The sequence below is a fragment of the Pseudogymnoascus destructans genome, assembly GCF_001641265.1.
Source record: "Pseudogymnoascus destructans isolate 20631-21 unplaced genomic scaffold scaffold_4, whole genome shotgun sequence".
Taxonomy (NCBI): Eukaryota; Fungi; Ascomycota; class Leotiomycetes; order Thelebolales; family Thelebolaceae; genus Pseudogymnoascus; species Pseudogymnoascus destructans.
This window is the reverse complement of record NW_020167523.1, coordinates 1,771,997-1,784,356: the sequence shown is the minus strand read 5'-3', so window position 1 is coordinate 1,784,356 and position 12,360 is coordinate 1,771,997. Positions and strand designations below refer to the sequence as shown.

General features: G+C 50.5%; 5 protein-coding genes across 5 annotated transcripts; 3 read left to right on the top strand and 2 right to left on the bottom strand.

Moving 5' to 3' along the window:
* Positions 1–1,165: 1,165 nt before the first annotated feature.
* Positions 1,166–3,451, bottom strand: VC83_02257 (uncharacterized protein). The gene is made up of 3 exons (XM_024465924.1): positions 2,862–3,451; positions 2,714–2,793; positions 1,166–2,657 (listed from the first exon to the last, which is right to left on the bottom strand). The coding sequence occupies exons 1-3, from the start codon at positions 2,962–2,964 to the stop codon at positions 1,344–1,346; spliced, it is 1,497 nt and encodes a 498-aa protein (XP_024326860.1). The 5' UTR covers positions 2,965–3,451; the 3' UTR covers positions 1,166–1,343.
* Positions 3,452–4,329, top strand: VC83_02256 (uncharacterized protein). Its single transcript, XM_024465923.1, has 4 exons — positions 3,452–3,496; positions 3,589–3,729; positions 3,825–3,875; positions 3,928–4,329. The coding sequence occupies exons 1-4, from the start codon at positions 3,494–3,496 to the stop codon at positions 4,105–4,107; spliced, it is 375 nt and encodes a 124-aa protein (XP_024326859.1). The 5' UTR covers positions 3,452–3,493; the 3' UTR covers positions 4,108–4,329.
* A 56-nt stretch (positions 4,330–4,385) lies between these two features.
* On the top strand, positions 4,386–6,793 carry VC83_02255 (uncharacterized protein). Its single transcript, XM_024465922.1, has 2 exons — positions 4,386–5,025; positions 5,080–6,793. The coding sequence occupies exons 1-2, from the start codon at positions 4,477–4,479 to the stop codon at positions 6,583–6,585; spliced, it is 2,055 nt and encodes a 684-aa protein (XP_024326862.1). The 5' UTR covers positions 4,386–4,476; the 3' UTR covers positions 6,586–6,793.
* Positions 6,794–8,546, bottom strand: VC83_02254 (uncharacterized protein). Its single transcript, XM_024465921.1, has one exon. The coding sequence runs from the start codon at positions 8,467–8,469 to the stop codon at positions 7,174–7,176; it is 1,296 nt and encodes a 431-aa protein (XP_024326861.1). The 5' UTR covers positions 8,470–8,546; the 3' UTR covers positions 6,794–7,173.
* Positions 8,547–10,018: 1,472 nt separating this feature from the next.
* Positions 10,019–11,430, top strand: VC83_02253 (uncharacterized protein). The gene is made up of 6 exons (XM_024465920.1): positions 10,019–10,041; positions 10,096–10,310; positions 10,363–10,502; positions 10,557–10,913; positions 10,960–11,140; positions 11,190–11,430. The coding sequence occupies exons 2-4, from the start codon at positions 10,278–10,280 to the stop codon at positions 10,870–10,872; spliced, it is 489 nt and encodes a 162-aa protein (XP_024326864.1). The 5' UTR covers positions 10,019–10,041; positions 10,096–10,277; the 3' UTR covers positions 10,873–10,913; positions 10,960–11,140; positions 11,190–11,430.
* Positions 11,431–12,360: the final 930 nt, after the last annotated feature.

The window sequence follows — 12,360 nt, the reverse complement described above, 5'->3', positions numbered from 1 at the left end:
GCTTCTCTATGTGTTTTGTATACGCATAGTCGCCATCTCACGCTCTTCCGTCTGGCCTAGTCGTCTTCCATATGCTGTAGCAGCTGATGAAGTCCAAATAAACCTGCCAATCCACTCATAATGCAGCCCTGCCAGCCACCGACAGACTGCCAGAGAGGAGGCGCACCACTGCCAGATTAACGTGGATGCGGTCCAAGCGGCGAGGGTGGAGTTGGACAGGCACCATCAGCCAGCAACGGCCAAGATAAACATTTATTCCATCCCCCAGGTTTTGGTCAGGGTTCTTTGATAGGCATTCCCCGCACATCCGAAGCATGGGCGCCGCTATCACTGGGGTCGGCATCTGGTGACTTCGAAATCTCCCCAACTTCAATCTGGGAATGCTTGCCTGGCCGTGTATTGAGTCCAGTCGGAGTCGATGGCACCCTACGATGACTCTGCCTCTTCTCTCGGAACTCGGCGGCAGAGGAGAACCGATCTCAGATTCGGATGCGTCTCCAAATATACCCAGAGAGCCTCACAAAGAGCTCGCATTCTTCAACGTCAGACGCCCTCAGGCGCCGTAGTTTCGTCTCAATGATATTCTGCTCTATGACCTCCCTCTAGTGGTCTCGTTAATGGGAGATATTAACCACGGACAACGAGCCGCCGTACCGCATTCTCCATCTTATTCTGGCAACGAGTATACCAAAGAGTGGATACTCAACCTGCGGAAGACTGCTGTTTATATTTCCATGCAGCTGCTAAAGATCTTGGTTCTCCGATGCTGGTTAGCATAGCCCCGACGGGCACCAAAGCGGCGCCAATGTGGCAACTCTATAAATCATAGATGATAGATGAATGGGTTAGATGGCTGGGTGCTCAAATTCGTACCTGTACAAATTTTTATTACTGGGGAAGACACTACTGTACATAGAACTTGGTGTAGAAAGGAAACTATAAAAGAGTGGGTTCAGTGGGATTCTAGATTTCTAGGTTAATACAATCATTTGCTCTGGTATCTCATTCTGACTATGTGCATGTCGTCTGTGAGACCAACTGCATTTCGATGATGTGACGTTGGGGCAAGTAATATATATCACCGTGTCCTTTCGGCACAGCCCAAGTAGCCTCTCCAATATATAACCTCACTAGACACGGCAGGTAATTCACCATGTATCTTAGTATTGACATCAGTGTATTTGTTATTCCCAGAATCCTACATGACAGTGATATTACGCGTGTTGCACACCCCTTTCCCAATAAAACACAACCCTAGATAAATGAAAAGAAGAATGGTCCTAGCCCAGACACAACCAAAATGATCCCCACACTCGAATTATGCTTTTCCTTCACAATCCACTTTAAGCCTTAACATTGACTCCATCGACTCTCGCCCTCCACACCTCTGCCGTCCCAGGCTGGTAGCCGTCGGCAACACTAACCGACTCCTCGCTATCCGCGTACCCCGGCAGAGTCTCAGAACCCATCTTCGAGCCGGTCTCCTCCACGGTATACTCAGGTAGAGTCTCCATCGTATCTGCGCTTCCGCATCTGGCGTACCTAGATCCCTCCGAGGACTGCGAGACGATGTCATCGACCGCCTCCGCCGCATGCCTCAGGTCCGCGATCTCAGTGGCGATGTGGCTAGGCGAAGAGTATGCGGGATGTGGCTTTGTGCGGGGAAGAATCTCGTCCTTCTCGCTGTACTCGCGCTTCCTTTCTCTGCATCGGCGGCGGCGCCAGCCACCGCAGCGACGTCTTCTCCTTGGGGACTCGTCGCGGCCATAGCCGGAAGCGTCGCAGGACGCTGCGCGTTTGGCGCGGTGGATGCGGCGGCGGATGTGGAACATTAGGACGGCGAAGAAGAGGACGGCGAAGACGATAAGGCCGGGGTGGAGTGCCTTGCGGACATGGCGCCACTTTCCTTTGTGGCCGTGGTAACCGTGGTGGCCGTGGTGAAAACGGTGGTGTGGCTTGTCCTCATCATGATGATGGCGGTCATCAGGGGTTCCCTCCTCGTGTCCAGGTCTCATATGGTGCTTATCATCATTGTGCTCATCGTGATGCTTGCCTCCATGGCGGTCGAGTTGGTTGTACTTTCCTGGATGGGGCTGACCGGGTTTTTTGTCACAAAAGATAGACTTCACCTTGGACGTGATGTGCTTCACAGTTTCTTTGGTGTTGTGGACGGCGACCATGAAGAAGCACTTCGCTGAGTCACAGAGTGCGAAGCCCTGAACTGCATCCACATCATTAGCGACAGGTTTTTCACTGTTCGCAGTCTGAGCCCCATTTGGTACGGGGTGAGCGGCTCCAGTCTCTGAGTCTTCCTCGAGTTTCTGACCCTTGAATGGGGAAAGCTCTAGGTAGATAGGCTTCGGATTTTTGCTCAACTTTTTGATGTCTAGGATTTCGAGCGATGTATCGTCGTGAGAATAAAGAACCGTCAGGCCCAGATTGTTGACAGGCTCGCCGTTGACGTTCTTCACTGCGAATTCAAGGGTGCGCGTCAACGGGCCGCAGGTGAGAGCCCATTTCATCAGTATGTTATTTAATCCAAGGTATTCTGCGAATTCAAGTGCACCGATCGTGCCATAAGACACTGGGATTCCATTGACGACGAGATCTCCCGATCCACACTCAGGCCCCGACTGAGCGAGGTCGATTCTAAAACCCTGGGGTCGTGTTAGCAACCATACGCGCTACAAGCTAGAGAATAACGGCTGCGTACCAGTGCAGAGGAGGATACTGGGTCGTCCGGTGTGGTAGTTACGATTGGGATGGATAGGTGAACGACATGGGAGACTTCGGCTGGGCAACGGTTAGATGCGACGACGGCGACAGGGACAAATTAATCCCGGATGGAGTTCGAAACTTACTGTGAGTTGCAGAGGCAAGATGAACACCGTCCCAGGTATTGGGAACAACGAGGGCCGATGCCAACGCTGGCGTCAAGAGCGCGGTTGCGAGGAGGCCACGCATCACCGGCAGGCAGCGACGATAACGCGGCGCGGATGGGGGGATAAGGGAATAGAGGAGACAATAAAAGGGACGATTGGAAAGAAACGGAATCGAAAGAGTGGCGATATAGATGAAGGAATTGGGGAGGGACTATGGATATCCTCCCATTATTGTCCCACAGTGATAGAGAGCCAAATGGCCGCGTAAGTCATTTCTTGGAGTACACAGCCTCCCTCACCATTGGCCGATGGCGCGGATGTAAGCAGTAATACAGCTAACGCGTTGTGAAACTTTGTAATTATAATATTATAAGTTAATAGAAAATAGAAAACAGAAAACAGCTCTAGCATCAAGCTTCAGTGTACTCCGCCAGCAATGAATCGTTATTATTGTTTATTGTAACCTTGAGAGTCGTATTCAGCGGGGAATTTATGATGATCACGTGACAGGCCGTCACTATGGTCGCTCTAGACCGTCCAAGCAAGCATCGCCACCGCGTCTCTCAGCCTCATCTCTTCACCACAGTGAAGCTATCCACAACAGGCCAACCATGGTGCGTACACCCTGCTCCTACCCTGCTTCCACCGACTGCTTTGATGCGCCGCGCTTGCCACTACCATCGAGATATACTAACGCGTTTTCCAGCTTCCATTGGGCCTCCTCACTGCCGCCCAAGGGCATCCCATGCTCGTGGAACTTAAGAATGGAGAGACGCTGAACGGCCATCTCGTGTCATGCGATACCTGGATGAACCTCACCCTGAAGGAGGTGGTGCAGACCAGCCCTGTATGTCTACGCAACCCCACCCATGCCAACAGCTATGCGCCGAATCGGTTTACACCCCCAAAACGCACCATGGCTAATTTATATTCTTGCTACAGGAAGGCGACAAGTTCTTCAGACTGGCAGAAGTGTATGTTAAGGGAAACAATGTATGTTTGGACCGCCTGACGGACTGGCTATTACAGATGCTAACAGCCCCAGATCAAATACCTCCGCGTACCAGACGAGATTATAGATTTGGTTAAGGATCAACAACAAGGACAACACGGCAGTGGCTACAGGGGAGGACGCGGAGGATCAAAAGGAGACCGCGGCGGAAGGGGAGATAGGGGACGTGGAGGCAGAGGTGGAGGAGGTGGCAGAGGGAGGAGAGGGCAATGAAATATTGCTTGACGATACCCGGAGCGGGAGACCTCGCCAGCGAAATTGAGGGCTGATGCCAGACTACATTGGAAGACGCATAGCTTGGCTGGAGTCCGTCAGGATTCAACGGCGCCACCACAAGTGGCTGGGCAGGAATGAGAAAAATGCCCAGCTATGGCATAAGTTGGAGCTGTATAATCATCATATAGAATCCACGGAGCAGTAATTGAACAATCTGCCTCAATACCGCTTCCCTCGCGCTCTCCATGAATATAAGAAATATATGAGCCAATGTGCACGTGACATATTTAGCGCAAGGCTGACAATAAAGGTTCAACTTCTTGATGCGTCGTCCCTGGCAAATTCGACGACGAAATCCCAACGCCAATGTCAGCTCCGCGAATTGCAGTCGACGGGCTATGGCGCTTCCTCTGTCCTGCATTTGATTCAATTGTACTGTCTAGGGCCCGATTGCCTGTTTCAAGGGCGAGTTATCGACCATGCGTACCCCGGAGAACATTGAGACCTTCCAGCTTGAAGCTCCCAGTAGCCGCTTCTCGACGCCAGAATTCCACTCTTGCGAAATCGGTCAACGTATCGAATGATGGGGATTTTGCAAGTGAGGTATTGGATGTCAGCGAATCTATCTCCGAAACCCCTCTGCCGGACAAATGGGGCGCACTTTCCATCGTGGAGCTGCATGACATTCTCCGGACAGTGCGAGACGAGAGTGGCTCATACCAGAAAACGATCCACCTAGTTCAGTACCTGATTAAGAACAGAGGGGAAAGACCGAATGTGCGGCACTTTGATGTACTTATTCGGGCGAATGCCGATGCAGAGAGGGGGAGTGCGGAAGAAGTCGAGGGGTTGCTGAAGGAGATGGACAAGCAGGGAATCATTGGGGATTCGGGCCTGTATCATAGCGTTTTGATGGTATGTTTATTGTCGCCTTGCCGCAATGCGATAGTATACTGACAGCTCACGTAGACTTTGGCCGTACACCCCAACCATCTCCTGCGGGCGGAAATTCTAACAGAGATGAAAGCCCGCTGGATCTCTCTCACCCCACTCGGCTATCACCACCTCATCATCTCTCACCTCCGCGACCGCGAGTACGAACTAGCTCTATCCGTATTCTACTCCCTACACCATCGCCACATCTCAGTAGAACCATGGCTTTACGATATCTTAATTTACGTTTTCTCAGAAGCCGGCGAGCTTTCTACGGCTCTCTCCATCCTCCAATCCCGCGCCGAAGACCCAGACCGCAATCCTTTATACCCAGATCCGCAGGATGTCAGCCCTGGCGTCTGGCCATACTTCCTCGACACTTGTGCTGCGGCATATGACTACGCAGGCGTGTTATATATGTGGCGTAAGCGCGTGGAGATTGACTATCTAAGACCGAGCGATGGCACATTGGCAAATGTTCTCAACACTGCAGCGCTGGCTGGTGATCCTGCGCTAGCGACCAGTGCCCTGAAGATGCTCGCGGACAGGAAAGGGGAACTGCCTACCAGCAGTTACGAGGCCATGTTGGAGGCGTATGCGACAGCCAAGGATGTGACGAATGCGTTTCGCGTACTGTGTATCATGGGCAAGGCAGGTGGAGAAAGCACGAGCAAAACACCCAGCTCGGCAACGACACGGCCTCTATTCAAGCTTCTCCGAGAAGAAGGGCCGGAAGTCATCCAAGATGCATGGAAGGCTTTGACACTGTTGCAGGAGGAGGGGAAAGAGATTCCCATCGCTGCTGTAAATGTTATCCTGGAAGCTGCCGCCTCGTCCGGAGAATTGGGGTTGGCAATGCGTCTCTACAAGGAGCTAGTCAGCTCTCAATCCGCGCCCGCCTCGAAGACATTGCAGCCAGATAGCCCCTCGACCGAAGTAACCGCCCGTCCTAATATTCGATACAAGACAGCACGCAAAACCCTGCGTGTCCACCCCGACACGACAACGATCAACGTGCTCCTCCAAGGCTGCACGAAGATCCGCAGCTCTCTCAGCCCCAAACGAATGGCAATGTACCTCGCTTCCGAGATGGCGCGGCAGGGCATCCGGCCCGACGAGCTGACGTACGACCGGCTCATTCTGGTGTGTCTGCATGAGGGACAGCAGGATTACGAGGACGCGTTCCGGTATCTGGAAGAGATGGCGGCGATGGGGTGGCAGGGAAGGGTGAGGAATGGGACGTGGCATGCGCTTGCACGGCGGTTTGCGACGGAGCGGGATGGGCGTGTGGATACGGTTTTGGAGATGATGGATGTGTTGGGGTTGGAGACGGGGAAGTTGAGGGGTGTGGTGGGGGAGTTGTGGGAGGCTGGGCCTGGGGAGAGACGTAGGGCGGCGCGGGATGGGGTTTCAGGTGGTGAGGATGATGGGATGGCGGTGGATGTGGGGGTTGGGGATGGCGTGGAGGGCGGTACGGGAGAGGCGCCACAGGATGAACAGCCTGTCTGGGGTAATCTGCGGAGGAAGCATGGCTCATCATGATTTAGAGGCAATCTACTCGTGCGGTTCAAACTTGACGATGGTACTGTATATATTAGCCACCAAGATCTTACGAACAGCTTTATTGGCGGCTTGATTGTTCACGTATAGTCCCTCTCGAGGCTTACGTTCTAGACGAGTACGTTGTATTGGTGGTTACAAATATTTATTACAAGTAAATATGCTAGGTGCAACAGATTTGATATCCTGTCAGGGTTCTCCCACACTTGTTCCCTCATTTTATGCTTTCGTAGTTCATACGTGGAACCAACCGGCACAAGCCATCCACCCCACTGACCAGCTTTCAGATAGCCATGCAATATGGCTTGGTGGAGCTGGGACTATGGCCACGGGAACCTCTGGCGAGAAGCTCTGAGATGATATCGACAGAGTTGTTCTCCCTAGGTGGCTATTGACCCCGTTCTGTCTCGTATGGCCACCGGGTCTTCAACGGAGTATGTGGACAGCCTTGCATAGCCCGACAAACCTCCCCAGTCATGGCCAGCCATCTGCGCGTTGAGCTCAGCTCATGCTGTGATACACAGCTATTCTTCACACCACCGTCATACACTAGGCCTCATCTTGCCGCTCTCAGGTCTTCTTCTCAGCAGCCTTCTTCATCTTAAAATCCGCCACCCACTCTGCTGCTTTCAGCTTCGGCACCACAAACACCCTCACAACCTCATCCACCACCTCCACAGATCCGCTCGTTAGAAGTTTCAGCAACGTCACCTTCGGCCCCACCTTGATAAGCCCCCCCGTCATCGTCTCCACGTAGCACTCCACGCCCCTCGGGGTATACTCATGCTGGCTATCCCACGGCGCCTGCTCAGCAAGGATATACCCCAGCCTCTCACCCACCGTCTCCGTCTCGCCAAACTCCTTGATAAAGTCGCTCTGCAAGACGAGCGGGTACAGCAGCACAGTAGGGAAGACCAGGGAACTCGTCGGGTCCACGAGGTCCGGCACGAGTCGCACCTTCGCATCCTCCATCTCCGGCGGCTGCTCCGTATTGCGCATGCGGATCCCCCGCGCCTTCAGCGCAGCTTTCAAGACGTATGCCTCTTGCTTCACGCGCAGTGCAGCAGCTTCCTCTTTCTGCCTCTTCGCGTCGACTATCTCCGCCTTCTCGATGATCTGTTGCGCGAGGAGCTTGAGGTCCTTATGCTCAGGATCAAGCGCCAGGCCGTGCGCGCAGGTGTCGTCTGCTTCGCGGATCTTGGAGAGAGCGAGAAGCGCGACTCCCGAGCGGTAGAAGGCCTTGATGTTCTTGGGGTTTATGCGGATGACTTGCGCGCAGTCAAGGGTGGCGGATCTGTAGTTCTTGAGCTGGACGTGGCAGGCTGAGCGGTTTCCGAGGCAAGCTTCGAGGAGCTTTAGTTGCTCTTTTATCTCGGCTTCGTCTTCTGCGCTCAGGGTGCGTGGTGCGCTTTTGTCGGCTTGTGGTAAGCCTTCTTGTAGGGTCTTCTCTTGGGCTCGTTTCCGCTGCTCGGCTTGTAGTACGGTTATAGCTTTCGAGTAGAACTCTTTCGCGTCGGCCCAGCTCCGTAGTTTGAAGACGTCGTTGCCCTGCTCCTTGAAGTTCTGGGCGACCTCGCTCGGTGTGCCTTCGTAGGCGAGCGCTTTGAAAGCCTCGAGTTCGTCATTGTCCTCCAGCTCCGTCATAAACAGGGGCGTTTTGTTTAAATCGGCGAGGATATCGGCTGAGGAGAGGTTGCGGTAGGCATCCATAGACGGTGGGAGCTGGGGCATCGTTGTGGACGAGGCGGGGTTGGTCGCGGCGGGGTCGGCCATGGAGTATGACATGATGGCATCGGCAATCATGTCTGGGGTCGGCTCGGAGGGGGCGGGATGGTCGACGACCTCGTTTTCTTCGATAAAGCCCATGGCGAGTGCTTTATACGCCTATTATGGCGAGTAGTGAGACTGGCTGGTGGTTTCTCGACAGTGATGACGATCTTGGTGGTATTTCAAAAGTTAAAAAAATTACGGCAGGGTAGATGGCTGGAGCGGGACAGGACTAGCGTTCTTCCGTCGGCGGGCCGTGCCGCAGAGTGTAAACTTACGCCGTCAGGACATTGGCGGCAATGGTTCCTCCCAACAGATGAATAAATAACATTATTTGTACTCTACGGTAAGTCGATGGCCGAGGGGAGAAGAGGAGCAGAAGGCTAAGTTAATCAAATATGAGTTTTATTCTGTCACCATGCCTTTTTATCACGCTCAATCGTAGGTGGGAACTTTGAACACCTGCAGTATCAAACGGGAGGTTTCCGCCAGAGTCTTATGGTCTACTGCCTCAACATATAGCTTTCACTGTGGGCGTTGAAATCAATTACTTGCTCTTGTGGCCGATGACCCCATTTATTGCGGAGTAGTCACTCAGGGTCATCCAGCGTCAAGTCATACCATTGGCAGTTTTTGAGACGTGAACTTCACTTTCATAGATGGTGTATTTTCTATACACTACATGCTGAACGGTTTCATTCTTCTCTCAGTTAAATGTGAGGTGGTAGATATTCCAGTCGGTTGTCTCCTCTATTACTGCAGTCTATTGAGACAAGCTTGACAGGACAACGTCAGTCCTGTCCACTTCGCTCGTGCAATACGAAGACAGCATCTGCTGTCTTCGACGTCAACTCTTATTTTAGCTGAAGGAGGAGCATAATATCAATCCTACTTTCTACAACGTCCATCTTACTTCTCGTCATAAAATCGTACCAGCATCCAGATACCCACAACGTTGAGCAACTTCAAGTGGTTTCGAGCTACAGCTTCCTTCCAAATGTTTGCCAGCTTCACCTGCCAAAGTGGCTCACTAGGTTTGAAGCTAGATGAGCCCCGGGCTTGAGTGAGGATTTATTTTCAATCGAAGTTCTTGCTTTCTTTTGCCTACCTCTCCTAGACCAAATCGAGGCGTCGAGGCTCATTTGTCTCAAATCAACAGAGCCATTATATTTTCACCAACTTGCCCAATACTAACCTCTGATAAGACGAGCCTCCCTCGATCTTCAGGCCAAAGGAGCCAGGATCTTTTCACCGACTTCTTGAAACCCAAAATCCGAGACAGCGAGGCTCATCTTCTTCGGGCCAACAGAGCCACCATCTTTTTACCAACTTCTTGAAGACCAATCCGAGTCGGCGAAGTTCACCTCCCCTCAACCAAACAAAACCAGTCTCTGTTGACCAAACCACTCAAAACCCAAGCCCCACTGAAAGTGAATTTTTCAATTACCAACATCTGGTTTAGTCACTGGTGATACTGCGGATGAATGCTGCATGAAGACAAGTGTCTTCATGCAAGACCGGTTTTGGCCATTTACAAAAATAATCCGGTAAGATTCGCATCGTGCCTTTTACTTTCTTTCTTGATGACCAGCGTCTAACCCAGGATTCTCCCTAGTGTTTATGTTGAAGCAAGGGTCCTCGAAGCTGGTATTATTCTTGCCGACTTGCCAGGTCAGTGGCTCTGAATCCTAGGCGATACTACAGATCAACTGACGATAGACACAGGTTTGCGTGATACCAATCTCGCAAGAGTAAAAGCGACACAGGGTTATCCCTTGAGGTGTGATCATATTTTCCTCGTCACAAAAACTTCTCGAGCAATCAGCAACGAGTCGGTGAAATCGTCTCTCGCTTCCGTCGTATCCAACCACGCTGGGCTAGAATGGGACAAAACTGGAGGAAAAGGCATGAAAATCGCAATCGTTTGCACTAATTCGGAGGTTGTACTCAACTTCTCAAGTTTGTTCGAGTGGTGGCTTACCATAATAGGAGATCAATGAGAAAACGGCGAGACGGGACTCTTGTGGACCCAATAAAAGAATATCAGAAGAAGTGATGGCAAACCTTGACCGAGATATTGATAAGGCCAAGGCAAATGGGAACCAATCTCGTGCAAAGAAATTGAAGTTAAGGTAGGTTATACTAATTTGGGCATTACCGGAACCCGGCTATTAACTATTTTCTAGACGGCGGCGTTGGCTGCTTATCAACGCTCGCAGTGCGCACGTGGAGGAAGAACTGAAGATAGTTTACGAGCCAGAAATTGGAGAAGGAGCACTGGAAGTATTTTGCGTGTCTGACACATCGTATGAGAAATATGCCAGAAAAGGAAATGCTGAAATGGTTCTGGCCTCTGGCATACCAGCGGTTCGACGATTCTGCTACACCATAACTGCTCATGCGCAGGAACTCCAGGCCATCAATTTCCTTCACTCGACACTATCGAGCCTTCTATACTCTGCAGAGCTACGGGCAGCTAAACCTACAGTACAACCACGCTAGACAAAAAAATATTTCACACTCTTCGTGACGTCGAAAAAGAGGTTTGTAATATTCGTCCCGCTAGATTATGTTAGCTAACCTTGGGAGGTCACGGCTGTGTCTCGATGTAAAACTGGTTTTCTGGACGGGTTTCAAAAGGACATTCTTACATTTCTAGGTGAGCTTAGCTATAAATTTTTGGGATGATGAGCTGATTATATCCGCCGAAGACAAATTAATTGGCAGCTGGGAAATTGCTGCGAAAGATAAAAGTTCAGAGTGGTATTCGGTAATTTCCACCTCTCGTCATCAGCAATTCAAATTCTAACATAATACAGTGGCATTACAGTAACCTATCTCAGCATACATATCCCTAAACTCTAAGCAAACTTTAGGATGTGTAGGTCAGTTTAGCGCTTGGTGTCGGAACATGGTAACCATAAGACGAAACGCTGAGCGAAAACAAATTGGAACGGCAAACTCATTTGGAAAATGAGATCAGAGATGGAGTTCCAATGGGAAACATTACAATCGCACAGCGGAAATTTTTGCGATAGAAATGAAGTAAGTGTTATTCGGTCTAACGAAACTCTGCCATTGGGATTAGCTTGGGTTAGAACACTTTGCTTACATAGAACCGGGTTATATTCATCGGCGAAATCAATCCTCTTATGTAGCAACCCTTTAATAATAGGTTATAAGAATATTTACTTAGCCTTTTATAAGCATTTAAAGTATTCTATTTGATTTTTAAAGCAATTGGTGCCGTAGTTAATGAGATTCTAGAATTAGGTCAAAAGTGGGGGCCAAAACTTAATATCTCAATAACCACAAGGTTAATTGCTTTAAAATCCAAACAAGCTCTTTAAACGCCTATAAAAAATGAAGTACAAATTTTTATAACCTATTATTAAAGGGTTGTTGAGATATTAAGTTACGAAATTCGTGGTTTAAGGCGTAAAATGCGGTGTGTCATTCGCTGTGTTGTGACAGGCCGTGGCTCGGAACGCAGCACTTTGTTCCCGAACATCTCAATCGCTCTAAAAGAGGATGTAGAAGCCAAAACGGAGACTGCTTTCAGCGCATTTCGAAAGGCGTTGCTTCCAGTACTCGCTGCCATTAGGAACGATATTGAGATGGCATTCGCTGCGGAGCTAAAGCCTTTAGACAAAGCGTACAAGGAGCGTAAAAACGAGGAGAGACGGTGAGCAGAGCTTGCTAGCAAGATTCAAGTGTTGAAAAGGTATCGCAGGGAATTGCTTGGAAGAATTGGATACAATCAAGGTTGAAGACTCGCGGGTCATAGAGACCAAGGTGGGGAACAAGATGCCACAAATTCTTCCACTAACTGGGGAATCTACTCATATTTTGATATTTTTCGTAAGTATTTCTTCAACCGTCCAAAGGAATACATTTATCGGCGAATCACACGTCATTCCGATTTTTCATCCTTTCGAGTTGGTGTTGAGGCCAATTTGTGCTTCTTTTCAATATCTATATGGTATGGGG

Excerpts from the sequence above, each read along its gene's own strand:
- VC83_02257 (XM_024465924.1), bottom strand. The coding sequence starts at position 2,964 with ATGCGTGGCCTCCTCGCAACCGCGCTCTTGACGCCAGCGTTGGCATCG. Across the intron at positions 2,794-2,861 it reads TCTTGCCTCTGCAACTCACA|CCGAAGTCTCCCATGTCGTT; the intron begins GTAAGTTTCGAA and ends ACCGTTGCCCAG. Across the intron at positions 2,658-2,713 it reads CAGTATCCTCCTCTGCACTG|GGTTTTAGAATCGACCTCGC; the intron begins GTACGCAGCCGT and ends ACACGACCCCAG.
- VC83_02256 (XM_024465923.1), top strand. Across the intron at positions 3,730-3,824 it reads AGGTGGTGCAGACCAGCCCT|GAAGGCGACAAGTTCTTCAG; the intron begins GTATGTCTACGC and ends TTCTTGCTACAG. Across the intron at positions 3,876-3,927 it reads TGTATGTTAAGGGAAACAAT|ATCAAATACCTCCGCGTACC; the intron begins GTATGTTTGGAC and ends TAACAGCCCCAG.
- VC83_02255 (XM_024465922.1), top strand. The coding sequence starts at position 4,477 with ATGTCAGCTCCGCGAATTGCAGTCGACGGGCTATGGCGCTTCCTCTGT. Across the intron at positions 5,026-5,079 it reads TGTATCATAGCGTTTTGATG|ACTTTGGCCGTACACCCCAA; the intron begins GTATGTTTATTG and ends CAGCTCACGTAG.
- VC83_02254 (XM_024465921.1), bottom strand. The coding sequence starts at position 8,469 with ATGGGCTTTATCGAAGAAAACGAGGTCGTCGACCATCCCGCCCCCTCC.
- VC83_02253 (XM_024465920.1), top strand. The coding sequence starts at position 10,278 with ATGAAAATCGCAATCGTTTGCACTAATTCGGAG. Across the intron at positions 10,311-10,362 it reads TCGTTTGCACTAATTCGGAG|ATCAATGAGAAAACGGCGAG; the intron begins GTTGTACTCAAC and ends CCATAATAGGAG. Across the intron at positions 10,503-10,556 it reads GCAAAGAAATTGAAGTTAAG|ACGGCGGCGTTGGCTGCTTA; the intron begins GTAGGTTATACT and ends ACTATTTTCTAG.